General features: G+C 45.4%; 1 protein-coding gene across 1 annotated transcript in view; it reads right to left on the bottom strand.

Moving 5' to 3' along the window:
* Window positions 1-21655, bottom strand: part of LOC146785486 (disintegrin and metalloproteinase domain-containing protein 9-like) — a 1594707-nt gene that overhangs the window by 873460 nt on the left and 699592 nt on the right. The window contains exons 9-10 of the mRNA XM_085633059.1: window positions 18601-18773; window positions 16062-16143 (exon numbers count right to left, since the gene is read on the bottom strand). Coding sequence (XP_085489185.1) covers window positions 16062-16143; window positions 18601-18773 — 255 coding nt within the window. The remainder of the gene's footprint in view (window positions 1-16061; window positions 16144-18600; window positions 18774-21655) is intronic.

Here is a 21655-nt window from a genome sequence, read left to right on the forward strand (position 1 = left end):
CTACGCAGCCCCTCTTACCTCTCTCTCCTCGGATCCTGTCTTCTCCGGCTTTCTGCGTCGTCCTCCGTTTCCACACAACGATGTGGATAACCTTTACATCACAAGCGTTACAACGCATGCAATGTATCAACATGCGTAGTAAAGGCTACGCGTTGTAACATCGCATGCGTTGTAACGCTTGTCAAGTAATGGTACGCGGTGTAACAGCCGCGTACTAATGGATGTTTACCCCCCCCCCCCCCCCCCCAGACATCCCCTTGCAGGTGGGTACAGTCACTCACTGCACCCACCTGCAGGGGGGTTCTTTTATCCCTTTTAAAAGTGCAGGCAGGTTTGCGCCTGAACAAAGAAACACAGAGCAGCTTTAAAACAGCTTCTCTGTATTTCACTTGAATGAGCTTCCCTGTGGGCAGCGAGAGTTCGCAGCTGCCCCGAGGGCAGCGTATTTTTCTTGTTAGGAAGCACTTTCTATGTTTGCAACTGGTGCACTTCCTTTTAGTTGCGCCATGGCGCATACATGGAAAGTACACCCTATCTGCAACACAAGCTTAGGTATGTACCCTTTCCTTCTACATCATAGGATCTTTATTGATATGTATAAGCACTGAATAGAGTAGCAAGCTAAGGATAAATCAACTTCAAGCTGTTGTTCATATGTGTTGGAAATGGCCCTTTTTGCAGGGTCATCCCTAAACTTTTTGCCTTCCTCCTGTATTTTTTCTGACCTGTTTGTGTTGATTTTATGACTCTGGGCACTTTACCACTGAGGATCAGTGGAAAGTGCATATGCTCTCCCTTTGAAAATATGACATGTGAATTGGTATATCCATGATTGGCTTATTTGGTTTACCTGTTAGTTCCTAGTAATGTGGCCTGTGTGTGCCCAGGGCTGGTAAACCAAATGCTGCTGGTGGGCCTGCAGCGCTGAGTTGCGCCACCCACAGAAGCAGCTTTTAAAGTGTGTCTCAGACATGCCACTGTAGTGTCTGTGTGCAGTCTAGAACTGCCATCTTGGCTGTGAAGTGCACCCACTTCCCAGCCCCTGAACCTTCCCTTGGCATCATGTAAGCCACCCCTATGGTAGGGTGCGTTGTATGTGTAAGGTTAGGACATGCTCTGATGTGTGTAGCATGTCCTGGTAGTGAATTACACCCAATTTCGTTTTTCACTACTGTAAGGCTACCTGTTCTCCATAGGCCAGAATGGGAGGTTTGGCTATTACATTCCATAGTCCTAACTGACCCATAGAACATGGTAGAAAAACAAATTTAGTATGCCTGAGCTCAGAATATTAAAATACATCTTTTAATGAAGTTTATTTTTATATTCTGTGTTTGAAAATACCACTTTTAGAAAGTAGGTCTTTTCTTGCCTAAGCCTTCCATTGTGCTCTGTTGTTATGTGTATTGGCTGTCTGGGTTTGGAGTGACAGGGCTGGGGAATTCCAGGAGACAGGGTGAGGTGTCCCAGTGGTGAATAGAGAGATCTGCATCTAGATGGGTGGGAGGAGTTGCACCTGGGACCTGAATAGGGCTGTGCCTTCCCTCCACAATGCTGGCTCCACCTCCTATGGTGCGTCTGATGTCTCTGCCCTGCACCCTGAAAGGAAAGAAGCAGCCTGGTAAACAAAGTGCTCCAGGACTGAGCAGAACTGGTTCTGGCTGGGTTCAGTGACTTGTGACTCTTTAGAACAAAGACTTTTGGGGTATAAATATCTGTGCTGAAACCCCTACAATTTGTATTGCCCCTGGATCTCAAGACCAACCTCTGTCCGTGGAACTGAAGAAAGCTGCAGGAGAGGACTGTCCTGGTGTTGTGTGCTGTCCCCTGGATTGGCCTGCAGTAGTTTTCATTGGACTGGAAAAAGGAGGGAAAAGGAGCTGTAAGAGAACTTTTTAATCTTGAACCTGCAATCACCCAAGGGCTAGAGAGAGAGCTAGCTCCCTGACTGAAGTCTCAGGACCAGTAGACTTCATTTCATCGCTAAAGCCTCAAAATTATCGCTAAAGCCTAAAAATCATCGCTACACCTACAGAGCGTAAAGAAAATCATCGCATCGATGCCGCTGAAGGCTCGCTGGCCTGATCATCGCCCCGCACGTTTGCGGCCAGAAAATCATTGCTACAGCTGCTGAGCGTCCGGAAAATCATTACATCGCTGCCGCTGAAGGCCCGCTGGCCTGATCATCGCCCCGCACGTTTGCAGTCAGAAAATCATCGCTACAGCTGCTGAGCGTCCGGAAAATCGTCGCATCGCTGCCGCTGAAAGGCCCCCTGGCCTGATCATCGCCCCGCACGTTTGCTGCCAGAAAATAATTGCTACAGTGGCTGAGCGTCCGGAAAATCATCGCTAACCCCCCGTTAGCGAGCGGCCGTGACCAAAGCGTGAGGAAAAACATCGCTAACCCGCCAGAGCGACATTTCTTGTGGATTAGTTGACAACATCTCAGAACTGTGAGTAAAAAGGGTCGCAGAGACCATTGCCCTGAACTGAGCTTTACCTTCCCCATTTGAACTATTTTTGCAGCATCCAGAGAGAACTATTTTTTTTGTACAGTATTGTGGTTCCCTCGTTATTTGGTCTTGTGATAAGCCTCTATATAAAGATAACTATTTTTTTTTATAACTACCTGTGTTGTGTCCCTTTGTAGTGTTCCTCACTGTATTTGCTGTGTATGATCATCAACGCTTTACACACTGCCTCCGAGATTAGCCTAACTGCTCGTGTTACGTTACCACAGGGTGGAGCAGGGGTTGTCAAGGGGGTGCAGCCCTTCACTCTGACTTAGAAGGAAAGGTCCCTGCTTGGACAGTGGCCATCCACTGCCAACCAGAGACCCCCATTTCTAACAATATGCTATAGGAAAACATATTCTATATGGGAAGGAATTCTGGTAATATTCCAAATTACCAAGGAATGATAAGATTTACTTAAACAGGTTTCTAAGTGTTTCTTGGGCAACTCTTGCTTCAGCTTGCTTATCTGTCTAAATAGTAGTGTCTTGTGAAAGTATTTATTGTGTTCCAGGTGGCCAATTTACAAATTTCCATGATTGGAACATGTCTTAGCCAGGCTGTGGTTGCTGCTTTACCTCTTGCTGAGTGACCCCTAGGTTTACAAGGTAGAGGTTTGTAGGTAATTTGGTAGCATAGGAAAATGCAAGAAACAATCTATCTTGCAATGGTTTGTTTTGAAGTTGCTAAACCTTGTTACAAGGTACTATGGTTTGCAAAGAGTTGCTGCATTTTTCTGATATCTTTTGATTTGTCCAAACAGAAACAGAGAACCCTTTTAATGCCTAGGGAATGTCGAGTCTTTCTGCTGTCGTACGAGAAAAAGTAGGCAATGTTATTGATTGATTAATGTGAAAATCAGATACTACTTTTGGTAAAAAGGAGGGATGAGTGCGCAATACTACTCTACTACTACGAAAAACATTAAAAGCTTAAACTGCTGAGAGTGACTGTGTGAAGAGGGAATTGCTAATTAAAAGGCAGTTGTTGTAAGGGTGCTTTATAATTTGGTTAAAAAAGGTGGGCCCATAGTTTCAACAGTACGATGTTTAGTTCTCAAGGAGGTGAAGGTCCTTTAATTGGAGGTAAAACCTTAAGTCCTTTCGTTACAGGAATATTGAAAAAAGATGGCAGTTGTGGAGAATTCCTGTATGTAGTATTGGCTGCTAGGTGAACCTTTATTGAAGGAAATTGTAGTTTGGATTTACTTATTAAAGCAAATATAGAAGAATTACATTTCCTTGATCAGTTATAGGATTATGCCCTTTGTTTTGATAACAAATACAAAATGGCTTTCATTTAAGTGCATAGCATGATCTTGTTGAACAGATCTTTGATTTCTTGAGAATATTCATACATTCAGTTGGTAAGTTTAAATTACCATTTTGCCTGATCTCAGTAGCCATGCTGCTAAATCTAAAGATTGGAAAGTTGGATGCAAAACTTGGCCCCTAAGTCTCAATAGAAGATCTGGTCTGTGTGGCAGATGTTTGTGGTATCTCATGGATAGATGAAGAAGGTCTGTGTACCACCACTGCCTCGGCCAGTCTTGTTACATTACAATGATTTTCAGGTTTGAGTTCTGCAATTTGTGAATCACAACCAGTGTTAGTGGAGTCAGCAGAAAGGCATTGAAGAGGGGAGTCGGCCAACTGGCCAAAAAGAACATTGCCCGCCGAGTGTGGTTCTGGCAACCTGGATGCAAAGTCTCTCTGCAGTTTTTGTTTTGTGCTGTGGCAAATTAATCTAATGTTGGAGTACCCCATTCTGTGAACATATTTTGTATTATTTCATTTTTGAGAACTCATTTGTGATTATCTTCATCATAACGAATGAGAAAATCAGCATCAACGTTTTGAACTCCTGGTATATGAAACACTGTGAGTTATAAGCCTTTTGTTAATGCCCAGTGGCACATTGTTTGAGCCTGAAGTGCTAAGTGTATTGATTTATTTCCTGCTTGTTTGTTGATGTAATACATTGCCATGGTATTGTTTGTTTGAATTAAAATTTCTTTGGGAGGAGAGAGATGGTAGAAAAGCATTGAAAGCTAGATACACTGCTTTCATTTCTAATCGATGTATATGGTAAGAACTCTCCTTGTGCAGCCATAGACCATGAATCGTTAGGTGATTAATATGGCACCCTGATCTAACAGGGAGGCATGCATGACAATGATTTGTGAGGGCAGTCCCTTGAAAAAAAAAAGAACTCCCAATAGTAAATTCTGAGTTTTAGACAATTAGGTCAGTGATTGTCGAGCGCGGTCTGTCAAGTAAATGCGATCTTCTCAGTCTCTTGTTTTCAGTTACCATTGGCCTTCTAGACAGTATTGAAGAGGTCTCATGAAGATCCTTGTGTTTGGTACTATGAACATGTATGATGCCACGGACCTAGAAGGGATGAGATTTTACAAACAGTTGGTTTGATTAACTGAATTAAATCTGCACATTTCATTTGTATGGATAATACTCTTTCCTCCGAAGGGTACACTCTTTCTTTTTCGATATCTATTTTTGTGCCTAGAAAGGTCAGCCATTGCACTGGTGATGTTATTTACCTGCTAAAATGTATTTGAAGGTCTAGCCTGGTTAGTGGCTTTGTTGCAGTTCCGAAGTCTTATTTTGCCTTCAACGGGGAATCTGCCTTTATCAGCCAATCGGTGTACAATTATCTCTTGTTTTCTCAAGTGAGCTGCAATTACCGCCATGCATTTTGAGACGGTTTGAGGAGCTGATTTTAGATCAAAGGGGATTAGAGCATACTGATAATGGTTGTTCACTATCAGGAATCTGAGAAATTTTCTGTGAAGATGGAAACTGGAATGTGAAAGTATACATCCTGTAAAATATATTGCACATAACCACTTGCCTTTTCTTACGTGCTGGCAGATTTGATGAAAAGCCGACATCCTGAATTTGTCTTTGCTAAAAAATATGTCGAGAAGCCGAAGGTCTAGAAGCAGTCGAAAATGTTTGGGTTGACTTTTTTTTTCGAATCAGAGACTATCTTGAATATTTTCCTTTGTTGAGATGGCTTGAAGGGACCATTTCTATTGCTTGTTTTTGCAGCAATAGATGTGTTTCGTGTTGCAAATTTAGCAGATGACAGTTTGATATAGAATTTGGTGGAACGGGAGCTGGAACCTGTTTGAACCGAAGTGAATATCCATTTTGTATGAAGTTTAATACCCATCTGTCCATAGTTCTATTTTTTGACTCTTCCAGAAAAAGAGCCACTGCTCCCCCGACAGTAATGGGAAACTGTAGCGGGGTTGTCAGATCTTCATTGTTTGAGGAATTTGTTCCTCTGGAATGAGAGGATTTTGATGGTGTTGACTTTATTTTCTGATACCTCCTCTGGTATTGTCTCTGCATTTGCCTCCAATATTGTTGAGGATGGTAAGGCTATCAGGGGGTTTGAACCCTTTAATAGTAATACTGTCAGTCCCTGGGCTTGAATTGTTTAAGAAAAAAAAAATCTGCTCCTATAATTCAACGTCTTTGAGAGGCTCCGCTTCATTTTTTATCCTGCCCATTTCTTCCTCAGTATGTTATCCAAAGAGTGATGTGCCTGAGAAAGGTAAATTCAATTTTTTTTTATTGAGGATTAGCTTTAAAGGAAGATAAATGAAGCTAAGAAGATCTTAATGAAATCCCATGACAAAATGATGTCACTTTAAGTTCAACTGAATCAACTGCGGCAATGATGAATTGGTTTGAGATTAAAGAGCCTTTAACCATTTCTAACAATTATTCTTGCCTATGTGATAGTAGATCAGAGACAAAAAAGAATTCATACCCTCTCCTATCTCTCTGTGGTACCTCCCCAGCAGAGCTGTTACATTAGCATTTGAGCAATGAGTTGAAGACGTAACACAGATCTTTTTCTCTGTAGCGTGAATTATGTTGCTCTTTTTGTTAGGAGAGCCGTAGGTTCTGGAGTAGAAGCATGCTTTTGTCTAACCACTATAATTAGGATTAAGTTAGGTTTAGGATCCTTTCTTAGAAGATTAGAATTTGTTTGGGTGGGTTGTATTTCTTAAGAAGTCTAGGAGTGGCTGGATTGCGAATTTTTCTTTTACAATGTCCAACAGACCTGGCAGAAGAGGCATAGGGCTGCCCTTGGCTCCAGAGTTACAATGACAGAAAATGTTTGTTGAGGCATGTCTATAATAATGTACAATTTAGTCGCTTCTCTATTTAAAGCATCCTGAGAGGTAGGAAAATCCTCTACTCTACTAGATGGTGACTGTGCTGGGGACATTGGAGTATAGGAGGTATGCTTTGATCAGTATAAGGTGATCTTGATCTGGATCAGAAATATGATGCATCCCTTCTATTAGACGGTGTTCTCTGTGGTGTTTTCTTCATAGGTGAAGGTGGCTTCCACTTTCTGATTGGACACATGGAGGTTGCCTTCAATGCTCTTCTGACTGGTAAGTATCTTAACAAGGGATCCTCTGGAGGCATTACAGCTCTCAAAGGACAGCGGTTCATCCCTTTCAACAACTGGATCAGCAGATACTAGAGTTACTGTGGAAGAGGCGGAGGCGATGCAGACCATTTGAGAGATTTTCGACATCGTGGTAGAAATATTCAACATCATTCAGGGTTGTTTTGTTGGCAACAATGGCAATGGCAGTGGCAGCGATCTATGCCTTTTCGACACCGTTTGTGTCGATATAGTGCTCGGCGGCAGTGAGCAAGTTGGTGTCTTGTTGATCTTCATTGTCGATGTTGATAGAGATGCTGATCGTATCAAAATGATTTTGACGGCGATGGTGGTGGTGTCAACTTTGACCCTTCTTACGAGGGGGAGCATGTTGGTGCTGAACCTTTTGACGGTGATATTGCGGGTCTTGATGTCGATGTTCGGTGTTGATGAGAGTGATGTTGATAATGATGTCTTTAAGGTGATCTATTATCTGTAGACTGTGGGATTTGTTGCCATATGTAGGAATTTTCACAGAGGTAGGACGAGAGGCAGATCTTTCCAATCTTCTTTTCTTTTTCTCTTCTTCTGCCCTCATATCCTGCATCAGACCTCTTAATCTGATCTCCTATCTGTCCTTAAGAGTCCTTTTTGACATTTTATTGCACATGCCATATCCTTTTGCTTGATGAGAGGGTGACAGGCATACCACATACACCTTGTGTACATCAGAACTTGAATTCTTCCTGTCCCAGGAAGGACAGTGAGTAAAAAGAGAAGGCATTCTGACAGAAATCGAGTCAGACTAATGCAAAAATAGGTTTACTCAACAGTAAAGATAATAATAGGTTGAGTAATAATGGTTTTCAAATTGCTTTCATTAGAGGGGCGTGCTCCAGTGCCTCCCGTCGCGTCTCACACTGGCGGGAACCTGCCACCTACGCAGAGAGCATTGATGGTGAGTAGGGACACTGTGACCCGACCCGGAATCCTGTAGTAGATTCGGCTGGCCTGGAAGGAACCAAACGTCGACGCCAAGTTGTGGTGGCGGCTTGGTCGGGAACCGGAGAGAGTGCCTCCTACACTGTGTGCGATTGAGTATGGAGAAGACCAACAGTGAGTCGGCGGAGGGCCTCTGGATCGCGGGTATCCTCAAGGCCCTCCTGGGGGCAGACTGAGGATGACTTTAGAGGTGGGCCACGTGGGCCCTGCGACAAAGTGAGGTAAGCCTACCCGGTCTGGAGGGCGTTTCGTCAACTGCAGTACCCGAAACCTATATACCAACATCACAAATTGGGGACTGTCTCTACGAGACTGTAGGTAGCGGCGGCTTCTGATGCATACCTGGGATCCGCTGAAGTGCAGCCTGTTGGCCCCATCGTGTGGACGGCCATCACCCAATCCAGGGACATTTTCGAGGCTAAGACTGGGGCAGTTGGTTCAGACATCACACTACTACGCCAGGATCTGCGCAACGTGGTTGAGAGACTCATAGAGGCTGAGACCAGGGTGTCCAGTGTGGAAGACGCTGTCTCTACACTCCAGAAGAAAGTGACACGCTTGAGACTCTCACCAAAGGGCTTGCAAAACAAGTAGATGTGAAGGGACACGCTCACCGGACGAACCTACAATTGATGCGCTGTCCAGAAGATTGTGAGGGTGATAATGCCGGGAAGTTTCTTGCTGACTGGAAAGCGGGATGGATGCTGGCTGGGTCCTTCTCCCACTGTCATCATTGAGCGAGCCCATTGAGCTCTTGTAAAGAAGCCCCCTCCTGGTCCCCAGTCTGTCATTGCCAGAGTTTTTAACTTTCATGAATGAGACAATATCCTTAGACAGGCCAGTGTGCAAGAATCTCTCTACTTTGACTCCCTGCACATTATGATCTTCCCCGACTATACCAAGTTAGTCCAACAGAGATGCCTATCCTTCACTGAGGCAAAGGCTTGCCTCAGAGGCCTGAAGGTCTCCTACGCGCTTCTCTTTCCGGCCTGCCTGCGGGTGATGAACGAGGATCGCACACTCTTCTTTGACTCCCCCGAGGAGGTCTTCGCCTGGACAGATAAGGAAATACGCGCCAAGCCTCACCCCCCCCCACACCACAGCCGGACTCACATTCTTATTCTAGTAATCCTCTCCGTCAACGGTCCAAGCTCAAAGACAAATGTTGTCACAGATCAAGGTCGACGTTGCGATCCAGGGGCCATGGTGAGGACAGGTCAAAAAACCCTTAGATTTGATCTGCTGGTCAATTTTGAAAGCAACAAGATTCTAATTGTTTGAGTGAGGCAAACTATCAAGATGTGGGTACAGGACATGCCCCATCAATACTACAAACCCACCCAGATGACAGATGTACACACGGACCACCCACAGGGTAGGCTTCAAATCACCAGCTGGAATGTTAAAGGCGTCCTAGACAAAGTGAAACAGGGGGCGGTACTACAGCAGGCAAAGTGCCTCAGGACTGATATACAGCTACTGCATTAAACACACCTCCTAGGGTCTAAAACCACCTGTCTGTCCCGTTTTGGATATGACCAAATATTCCATTCCGAGTTCAACAGTGGCTCCCGGGGGGTGGAAATCCTGATCCACCAGAGTTCACTTCCAATTCTCCTGCTCATGGTTGGATACACTGGGTAGGTATGTCATTGTGACGGGCTCACTTCATTGGAGAACCGGCAGTCCTTGGAAGTATATATGCTCCCCCACCTCTCACCCAGACCCTAATGGAGCGACTAGCGACCATCTGGATAGACATTCCAGAGGGGGTGCAGTACTGGGGGGAGAATGAAACAATGTAATATGACCCACTCACGACAGATGACACTCCACTGCAGGGGTGGCAGGTCACACGAGTCGTGCCTGCGGCCCCTGGTTGACGGGATGGAATGGGTGGATGCTTGGGAATACTCCATCCAAACAAGCTTGGCTTTACATACTGTTCCTATGTACACGAATCATTCTCCAGGCTTGATTATTTGTTTGTACCCTCAAGCTAGGCGCATAGAGTCTCGGATGCTGCAATACTGCCCGAGGTCTTTCGGACCACTCCCCAGTATCATCAGACTCCGGGTGGGCCCCGACCGCCCTCCCTTCAAATGGCATCTTACCGTCTGGCATTTGCAGGACAAGCAATACCGTAAACACATGTATCAAGCCCTAAATAAATATATCGCCCTCAACAAAGGGAATGATGACTCAGCCTCAATCCTATGGGAAGCCATGAAGCCAATGCTTTGTGGAGTAGATATTGCATACTGCGCTGCAAGGCATAAACAACGCATTGAAAACCTCCTGCACATGGAGGCCCCCATCATTACTTTAGAGCGACCGGGCCATGAGGAATGGGCAACACAAAGCGCCAGCAACTGGCCCTAGAGTAGCAGCTGTAATAGGGGGAACTCCTGGAAGAGGCACGGATGGCCTTGTTGGACTCCCGCAGCCTAATATATAAATGGGGAGACAAATCGAACAAATTACTACACAGGTTTTGCCAGCAGCACGCGCTGAAGCCGATTCACCTCTCTAGTGTATGTGACCTCAGTGGAAATGTACTCACTGACCCAGCGGCGATTGGGAATAGTTTTGCTGAATACTATGAAGCACTATATGCTAATGGCGATGTACTACATGAGACCCAAATACAGAAATTTCTAGATGATCTACCCAAGAGGGCCTTATGCGACACAGTCAGGTCCCAGCTTGATGAACCCCTTACAATTGATGAATTAACAACTGCCCTAGCAGACATGCACTCGGCCCAAACGGTTTCCCATGCAAATTCTTTAAGGCATACATGCTGCAACTGAATGCCCACTATCTTGAGGCCTTACAGGCCGCTCCGAAAGAGAAGCGATTACCCCCAGACTGGAGACACACAGAAGTGGTTGTCTTTCTCAAACCTGGCCAACCCCGACAGCAACTCCTCGTATCGACTGAATTCTTTATTGAACGTAGAAGCCAAGCTCCTCGTTAAGGCCCTCGCTAATCGACTTATGCCTCACATGGCTGATAAAGTCCACCAAGACCACGCACCACAATATCCGTAGAGCACACAATGCCATAGCCGCAGTGGATCGCCTGGGCGGCTCAGCAGCTCTGCTGCTAGCAGATACAGATAAGGCCTTTGATTTGGTCAGTTGAACCTCTCAGTTTGCGTTCCTGTGCCGACTTAACATGGGCCCCCGATTCTTATACCATATCTCTTTGCTAAACACAGAGCTAACAGCTTCAGTGCGCTGGTATGGTCTTTCACCGGTTTTCCATCTGAAGAGGTACTCGCCAGGGCTGTCCCTTGTCACCACTCCAATTTGCACTAGCCATGGAGCCAATAGCTGCTTGGGTCAGAATCGATGCTCAGATCCAAGGTTTTGAGAGGTCCCGAGAGGTCTCGGACTGCATAGCACTGAATGCCGATGATGTCTCACAGACCCGCACATAACAGGCCCCCCCTACAACTTCTTCTCATCATGCAGGTGTTTGGTCTATACATGAACCCTCACAGATCTATCCCCTGGCTGTTACGGGGGACATGCCACTACGGTTCATGGTCAACAGACCTGACCATAGCCACGGATGGAATGCAGTACCTAGGTGTTTTCCTCTCTGCCTCCCAACCTATCTCCTGGGAACGCAATTTGGCTCCACTGACTGAGTGAGTAAAGTCGGAGGTCAAATCCTGGTCACATTTGCCTCTATTGCTATACGGGCGATCCCCATCTTTAAGATGATCTCCCTTCCCCGCCTTTTATATAACTTACAGAACTATCCCCATCTGATCCCCGCGTCCTGGTTCCGGCAGGTGAATGCAGTGTTGATTCACTTTTTATGGGGGAGGAGGGGTATACTGGGTAGCCCTACACACATGCTTTCAATCCACCTACTGCAGCGGCATTGCAGCAGCAGACATCCAGTCCTACTACGCGGCTATGCACCTGCAGGTGCTTAACGGCTGGTGGTACCGCACCAGGGATGACACAGCCTACTCGGTGGAATGCTGGGTAATGGGTAATATCACCCTTTAATTGTATCTTTATAGTGGGTCATCATCCCGGACCCTGCTGCCGGTGGCGATTCAGGTGTGGAGACAATCGTTACGGCGGATGAGATGGCTGGGCCGCCTCACATGGGAGACCCTGCTCTGGCACAATGGTTTCATCCCACAATTGAATACTCTGTCCAGGTTCCAAGGCTGGGATAGACATTTCCTCATTATGAGAGGTCATGCATTGTCTGATCCTTAAATCCTTCCTATTTTACAAATATCTACAATTTTGCCATGCTCTCTCCTCATATGTCAAAAACCTAGAGGAATTCAACCCACTAGAAGGCTAACTGCCTGTGGGTGACCTCGGGGATAACAAGATCACTAAAATATATCAGTTCCCTAATGCCAATAGTAACACTACATTAGCTGTCCTTCACACGGCCTGGCAGCGCCACCTCGGATCAATAGATGATGAAGACTGGACAGAGGCACTAGAATCCCCATGGAGTGGAGCCATCATTTCTTTCTGACTACGACTCATTCAATTCAAGTATCCTCACTGTGTATATTACACCCAACAAAGGCTCTGGCGAATCGGCCTAACAGCCTCACCCACCTGCCTACTCTGTGGCATTAGCGAGGGTATCTTTCTACACACAATATGGTCTTGCAGCGCGCTCACAAAGTTTTGGCGTTGGGATGTGACATGACTATCTGAAGTACTTGCCTGGGAACTTCCCATGTCCTCTAAATTGATTCTCTTGCACACCACGGACTAAATTGGGGGCAATAGGTATAAACGACACATACTGTTTCTGGGATTTACCCTTGCAAAGAGAGACTTTGCCAGACAGTGGAAGCCTAGCTCCTCTGCCCTACTGGGTGTATGGGAGCAAGGCATGGACTTTTGTATAGGTCTGAAGTTACCAATCTTCCTGGCCAGGGGATGCCCGCAAAATCATCCTAAGATTTGGCACAGATGGGCGGAGTATCGAGGTCTACCTCTGGAACCACTGGCCTCTTCAGAAACAATCCCAGTTCATGCCTCCAGATAGGTGATGGCGGCTCATTAAACAGACGTGTGACTAATAATCTGTTAGTGACATTGGGTGAGGGAGGGCATATGCTGTGGAGCGTAGGTAGGACGTTGCACACTTAGTTGGTTTGTTACAAAACATTTCCACTTTATGATGTGTATAGCTGCTGATGTAAATGGCATGTTTGAATACATTGATATGTACACCTACCCGGCCAAGGTCATCGAGAAAATCATCAACAGACAGCTAACCCAATACCTCGAAGAAAACAGAATCCTGGACCCTTCCCAGTCAGGGTTCCGCAGCAACCACAGCACCCAGACTGCCCTCATCGCCGCCACTGACGACATCAGGACCCTGCTGGACAATGGTGAGACCGCAGCACTCATCCTCCTAGACCTCTTCGCCGCCTTAGACACCGTCTGCCACCGCACACTACGTGCACGCCTCCACGCCGCAGGGATCGGAGACAAGGCTCTGGAATGGATCACCTCCTTCTTCTCCGGCAGAACCCAGAGCGTCCGCCTCCCCCCATTCCATTCCAAAGCCTCCGAGAACATCTGCGGCGTACCCCAGGGATCCTCCCACAGCCCGACACTGTTCAACATTTACATGGCTCCGCTCGCACACGTCGCCCGACAGCACGACCTCAACATAATCTCCTATGCCGACGACACTCAACTGATCCTCTCCCTCACCAAGGACCCAATCACTGCCAAAGCCAACCTCCACGAAGGAATGAAGGCCGTCGCCGACTGGATGAAGATCAGCCGTCTGAAGCTGAACTCGGACAAGACGGAGGTCCTCATCCTCGGCTCCAACCCTTCAACCTGGGACGACTCCTGGTGGCCGACGGCACTGGGAGCAGCCCCGACACCCACCGACCACGCACGCAACCTGGGAATCATCCTCGACTCAATGCTCTCAATGACCAAGCAAGTCAATGCCGTCTTCTCCTCCTGCTTCAACACCCTCCGCATGCTCCGCAAGATCTACAGATGGATCCCGACAGATACAAGAAAGACAGTAACCCAGGCCCTCGTCAGCAGCAGACTCGACTACGGAAACGCCTTTTACGCGGGAGCCCCGACCAAGCTCATCAAACGACTACAACGCATCCAAAACGCCTCGGCACGACTGATCCCCGACATACCACGACACGGCCACATCACTTGAGAAACCTGCACTGGCTCCCCGTCAACAAGAGGATATCCTTCAAGCTCCTCATCCACGCACACAAAGCACTCCACAAGACCGGCCCAGTCTACCTCAACAGACGGCTCTCCTTCTACACCCCCAACCGCCAGCTACGCTCCGCTGACCTCTCACTCGCCACTGTCCCGCGCATCCGAAGAACAACCACCGGCGGGAGATACTTCTCCCACCTCGCCGCCAAGACATGGAACACGCTCCCACTGAGCCTACGACAGACCCAAGACCTGCTGACCTTCAGGAGGATACTCAAGACCTGGCTGTTCGATCAGTAGCGCCCCCCCCCCCCCCAGCGCCTTGAGACCCTCGCGGGTATGTAGTGCGCTTTACAAATGATTGATTGATTGATTATGTCTTGGGCCCCTGTGTCCATATTGTGGCAGGAAATGCACTGAAATTAGTTGCAAAGAAAACAATTACTTTCACTAGACAAAAATGCTTTTTAGAGATGTGAAAAACACACCTGTGGTGTTAAGAGATCCCACCTGAAGGAGTCAGAAAAAATAACTGCCTCTCACAGGCAACTGCCAGTACAGGGCATTTTGGATCGGCGTTTCCTCCTAGGTTCTTAAAGAGACATTTTCTTTTCTTTCCCTCTCAATGTAAGCCTATCAGGCTGCATTTTCTCTTCATGCTTTACATGTTGAAAGGTAGCTTCTTTCCGTGGCAGTTGATATAAACACAAGAAATTAATCATCTTCATCAACATTTACCAGCATTCAGAAAGAAAATGACATCTATGATAGTCTAACATTGGAGTTCCATAAGAAATTAACCTGGATTTAAAACGTTCTACAATGTTCGTTTCTTTGGGAACAATATATTTAAAGTTGTTCTGGGGTCCGCAGAAGCAGTAGGGAATTATTCAGAGTTTATGACTATCAATGACGATCCTACAATACAGTAGTGCAGTTTGTGAATGCTGAAAAGTCCTAAACGTACTCAAAAGTGTAAACTTACTCAAAAAATGCAAGCTCCCTTTGTGGCTCAGGCCCCCAGTGTTAACAACAACTCCCTTCCTGACTGTCACTGGTCAGATCACTAGGCTGTAAACACAGATTTCACTCACATAACATCCTTGCATGGAATATGGCAATGACTTCACTCATGGTTTTAAGGTCTATTGTAGCCCCCAATAAACAACATTCAGCCTTTATCACACTTTCAAAGCTTAGTCTCCCATCTTGATCTGGTACAATGTCTAAGAGACTCTCAAGGAAAAACTCAATAGCTACTTATTCTCCATTGTGCAGTGAAGGGGTTCTCATGGAGGTTTGAAGAGTAGGGTTACTAAAACAGTCGTAACTATGTGACTTACCATTAGGGTATTATATTGGGGCAGTAGATTGCATGAAGTGCCTCAACCGTCTGTCATCTTGGCTCCACTCTATTTCTATCTTGTGTAGTTAAATAGAATGATCTTTTAATGGAGAGAATAGAGCGCTATATAGATATACACAATTTAACAGGACAGAGGACCCATGAGATACTGCACAGGTAAATTCACTGTGGATTGACAAGTCTCTTTTTAGTTAGACTTTGTGGATCTTCTTCCGAGAAATTTTGGTGCCCATTCTCATGTATCTATTTAACCCCTTCAGTGCCACGCCCTTTCCCCCTCCTGTGCCGGGCGTTGCACTAGTGGGTGGGGTTCATGACGAGATAGTCTCGTCATGGGCACAGCGCAACCGTGCTCCATGACGAGACTATCTCGTCATGGGCACTGAAGAGGTTAAGACACCAACACATGTCCAATTTTAACACATTGCTTGTATTTTTACAGGGATAAACATTAATGTCATTTAAGAATGCAGAAATAAATAGGTTTAAAAATGTGTTTGGCAAATAATACAAATAATAATACATACATACCACTACCAATGATGTTGAACTGACAGGATGGCATGCACCACCGAAATTTGTCATACCAGAAACCAATACCCTTGCTTCTTTCCTACAGAACAGAAACATCAAACAATACATAAACATATATGATTTAAAACAACATTGCACATTGTGACCTTTATCTATCAGGCATGACAAAAGAGAAACAGAATAGAGCATTTGTAAGAACCTGCACCAATACTCTTTGTTGTATTGTTTATCTAAATTTTGTTTTACTATTGTCCTCTTCTACTCCCTGTTAATTTGACATTTGTTTCATTCTGTAAAATACCTACTGAAGGTCTGCCTGTCTGTAAATCAGTTGGGTAGACCTTCAGTTTGGAACAGAGGGTACTCCGTTGCCCTGGCAACCGACTACCCTCTCCACCAAACTCTAAATCTGGCCCTTTATTTTGCAGTAAGTAGGCTTAATCCTGAATTCCATAAGTCAGGAGTACCACAAGGGTATGCTACACCTACTCTATCAAAATGTTAGCAAATCTGGCCTTAATGCCTAAGCATACAGATTCCTTTCTCTGTATGCACTGATAAGAGTGAGATCAGATAGTTGATTTTGGAGTCTGACTGTACTTGCTTAACATGCCCATTAAAATCATGCTATATCTAACTGAGGAGCCTTTATAAGGGTAAAACTGGTCCTGGGTTACTTGTGTTCTGGCTCAGGGAGAAATTTGGCCTGGCAGTTTGGGCTGGACTGTCCCCAAAAGAGCAGGTTGAAGACTGATTTTCTTTTGGCTTGGTCCAAACTGAGGTATGCTGGGAATGCTGCATGAGTAATTACCAGTGGCTAAGAAGCATTCCATTCATCAATTTTTCATATACTTCAATGCGATGCCCTTAGAGGGCCAGGTATGCCTAGATGGGTGTCCAGTGTGCTAATGTGTTACCGCAACCAAGCAAATCCTCTACAATTGTGCCCTAATAAGAGCAAAACTGTTCTTGGGTTGCTTGTGTTTCAGGTCCTGGCCTGGCAGTTTGTTCTGGACTGTTAACCACTGGAGCAGGGTCAGGACTGAGGTGGCATCATGGGTGAAAAACAATGGATTGGGATGCAGCCTCGAGCGAATACCACTGCCTAAGATTAATTCAAGCACTCCATCCATCCCTTGTTTTTGTTACCTTAGGTATGAAGGGTATGCCAAGATGAAAATCCCAAGCTCATAGTGCCATCGGAACCAAGTTATACCCAGCTGATAAACCCTAATCAGAGTGAAACTGGCCATGAGTTGCTTATGTTCTAGTTCAGGAGGGACCTGGGCTGGCAGTTCGGGCTGGACTGTTGCCAATGGAGCCGGGTCAAAACTGATTTGCACATTGCCAGGTCCAAACTGAAGTAGTATGGTGGGCTAAAACCGACTGATTGGGATACAGCCTTAAGCGATTGGCAGTGGCTTAGATTAATTCAAGCATTCTATCCATCAACTTATGTTTTTTGCCCTTTATTTCACTCTAGTGCGCCTTATTTCTCTCTATTTTAAGAATGTGTCAGAAGAATATTCCTTCAAACTAATCTAGGTCCTTCTCAGTCCCTTATAATATCATACTCACTGATTGATATAAATAAATGCAATTTCCAATAAATGTATTTTAGCTCTGCTCTATAAATGGGACAAAGAGAGTACACCAGTTAAGCCTTTCTCTGCTGGGGTGTTTTTGCACCTTTGTGCCCAATCTATTTTAAATACAAATTGACATTAAGTTGTATAAATACATACACATACTTATTTGGTCTCTTTGTAGAGCCACTTAGACTCTACATTTTTCCAGTAACATTCATGGCAATGTATTGGTGTAAACCCTAGATAAATACCTCATTGCAGCCTGAAGGGATAAAAAAGTGGAGCAATTTTAATTTTTTCAGGAAATCCAGAATATTCTGGAACATCTCTATCATGTAGCTGTTTCATAAATTGAAACAGACCCAGGAACTAATATGGGCAGGTACTTTTGTGGGCTATTAGAATCAATACGAAGTGAGATCTTTTTAATTTTTGAATCCCTCTGGGGATAATGGAGACCAGAGGAAAAATTCATACAATGAATCTCACCAACGAATCCATAGGGCACCATTAAAAGACTCTAGGTCTTGGAAAATGGACATGGAGTCCTCAGATCTTTTGCTTCTTAAGTGGCAAACATAAGATTTCTCACAATGCGGACCTTAAACTTTTTAATCAGTTTCTATAGAACGCATAATTTTCCAATGATTCTAATTTTGATACATATGAAGGTTTGTAGAACAATGATACTTACTAAGACTTTCTAAAAATTCACAGTATATTGCTAGAGATCCACATAGATATTTTGGTTTTTCGCTTAGTCACCATTAATGAAATGTTCAATATTGTCATGGGCAAAAGGGTACAACTAAATGGATATTCTCTATCACAAAATACTAAACTTGTGTAGATGAGACTTTCACCCAGTTATACAGTGATATTTTAATACCTTAAGATGATACTCTGTACATGACATGTTATGTCTTATCCTTTTGAGATATACTTACAAAGCCAATAATGCAGCATCACACTTGACGCGTGAATCCAAATGTTTTACTTTCCATTGAGTGAAGCTTGAAAGTAGAGCCTGAGGGTCTTCTTTGTTGGTATCAATCTGGTTACCTTTTGTCCATATTTCTACTCCAATCAGCATTATATGTACATTTACTTGCTGATATATCTAAAAAGAAACAGAGTAAAATACTACATTTATGTTCCTTATGTGTACCTCACCTAGCCTATGCTGTCTGACAATGTAATTTGATTTGTGTATCAGTATTTTCTACAGACTTTCTATGGAAGTAATTCTCCAAAAGCCAACTTTCTTTCAAAACATGAAATCAACTAGTTTCTGCACTGGGTTGTGTCACAAAAGAAATTGGTACCCTACCTGGTTCACTGATAACACTGTCCAAATCTAGTTTACACATGTACAGCAACTATATCAAATTATTACCAGAGTCGACCGCCGTTAAAGTTGGAGAACAGTGCAATCAATCACGTTTTTCCCGGACTTCACTACTAAAGTGCAGGCCCAGCGACGCAGTTTCACAGCGGTCAAGAAAGCACTACAAGACAAAGGAATAAAATATTTTATGCTTTCCCAGCGAAGCTCCGAGTTGAATCGGAGAGTAAAACCTGGTTTGTCTCATCCCCAGAAGAGACTTGGGCGGGGCTAGAGGGCTGGCGACGAGTTGGGAAACAAAACAACAGCAGACAAGACAGAACCAGAGGCGACAAACCGAACAATGGGACCGCACCTCGTGAGGACTCAACTCGAGAGGAGCATGCCTCGGACTCGGGGATGAAAGGGTAGGAAGTAGGGAATTGCTTAATACAGTGGCCTGAATAACACCTGGGACCTCGGAGAATACAACTGAACGTTTGGTAAGAAACGGGGGGGTGAAACTGAGGCCCGTGGATGGTTCAAGGGGGCCGACCACCATCAATCTGGGTGGAACTGTTAGTGCTCTGCAGCATAGACGATTGGAAGTATAGATGGGCTCACAAGGATCTAATTGGTTTACTGTGTAATATGTATCCATCCTTCATTCAGGGCGAGGGTGGGAAGGCTGTACACCAAGCACTCCGTATATGGGAGGGCGACAGGCAGTCTGCCTTGTTGGGGGGTGGGTAGTTTGAAATCCACTGGCAGGGGGGCGGGGATGGGGAGGGGGGATGTTGGAGGGTTGTTTATGTTATTTGTCAAGACGCACAGGGAACTCCACTAGGCTTGACATGTCGTGACCAATTTCAAATGACAACATCTGCGAGACAGACGGTTGCACAGTCCCCCATACTGAGTAGCCAGCCCTGACTGAAGTGTGTGAACAGCCTGATTGTATTGGAACCCCTCCCTTCCGGGGGGATACCGGATCCACCTTTCTGTTTTCACCGTTGTTCCCCAATGGCTAATATCACTGTTACTAAATTGTCCGCCTTGACGTCGAATGTTAATGGGTTGGGGGACAAAATAAAGAGAGGTGTAGTGTTGCAGTACCTAAAGAGACAGGCACCAAATATCGTCTTGCTACAAGAAACTCATCTCGTAGGTAACAATTGCAAGGCTCTCAGCAGGTGGGGTTACAAATTATTAGCACATGCGGGATTTACGTCTGGCTCCAGGGGAACTGCTTTCCTAGCACGCAAAGGTCTAGCTCTTACACCCACTTGTACTTGGGCGGACCCACAAGGCAGATTTGCGGTCCTAGAGGCCACTTGGGAGGGGAAGGCGTTAAATGTGATTTCAGTGTATCTCCCACCCGCACTGGGGAAGGAGGCCCTTAGTGACTTAGGTAACATACTAGTGGACCTTCCAGATGGCATCCTGATATTGGGGGGCGTCTTCAATTTGACCATGGATGACACATTGGACAGACATCCCCAAAGGCAGACTGCAAGACCAAACACTCTCATGGCGGAATTTACTCAGGCCATGAGAATGACAGATGTATGGCGCTCACTGCAACCATACATGTCAAATTACACCCACTACTCCAATGCACACAAGAGTATATCCGGTATAGATTATTTCCTTACACTCCTGATGGATGTGGGCTATTTTCAGAATTCTAGCGGGCTTCTGCGGGGAATCTCAGATCACTCCCCGGTGGGGGTCAAGCTCACTTTCCACTGGCAAACAAAGCGCAGATCTATAGTAATAAACCCGTGGCTTTTAGAAATTCCTGACATAAAAGAACAACTGGCTGAACAGACTGACCATTACTTTGCGGAAAACTTGGGTTCGTGGATTCGGCACAGACTATTTGGGAAGCTTATAAAGTGGTAATGAAAGGCCATGCCGTCGCGTTAAAAATGGGTTATCTCCGACGGCATAACGAACATGTACTCGCGGCAGAGAATGAACTACAACAGCTAGAGTCACTTCAAAACTCCTCGCCCAGCGAGGCCACGGCGCACCGTTTGACTATTAAACATCTTGAATATAAAGCCCTAACAAGAGAACATAGATGGGTGCCTGAATTATCCACGGATACAGGCACGCGGATATCTGACCCACAAGAAATTGCAGATATGTTTGCGAGTCATTTGGATGAGATATATATGCCCTCCACTACTTATACGTCGGAAGACTCCCGACGACTGCTGGTGGATAGTAACTTGCCCTCACTATCTGAAATAGAAAGGGCCGACCTGGAGGCTGCCATCACAGATGAGGAAATCTGTAAAGCCATCTTTAGTGTTCAATCAGGGAAAGCAATGGGCCTAATGGTATCCCGAGAGAGTTCCTCAAGTCTATAGGCGTGAAAATGGCCCCTCACCTTAAGCATATGTACTTAGAAAATCTCGAGAAAGGCGTACTACCAGCAGACCAAAGACTGGCATCTATAGTATAGCAACAAAATAGGGACATAGGGGTAGGTTTAACGAGGTCCAATGTACATACCCCGCCAAGTAGTAATGCAAAAAGGTACAGAGTTCCTCTAACAAAGACACGAAGGAGCAAGAGCAATGTATTGTCATGTGTCAAGGGAAAAGGGTGGGCCTGGCTGTCAGTGAAGCAGGTCGAAACAAAAAGGGGAGGGGGGGTGGGACACAAAA

The sequence above is a fragment of the Triturus cristatus genome, chromosome 11, assembly GCF_964204655.1.
Source record: "Triturus cristatus chromosome 11, aTriCri1.1, whole genome shotgun sequence".
NCBI lineage: Eukaryota > Metazoa > Chordata > Amphibia > Caudata > Salamandridae > Triturus > Triturus cristatus.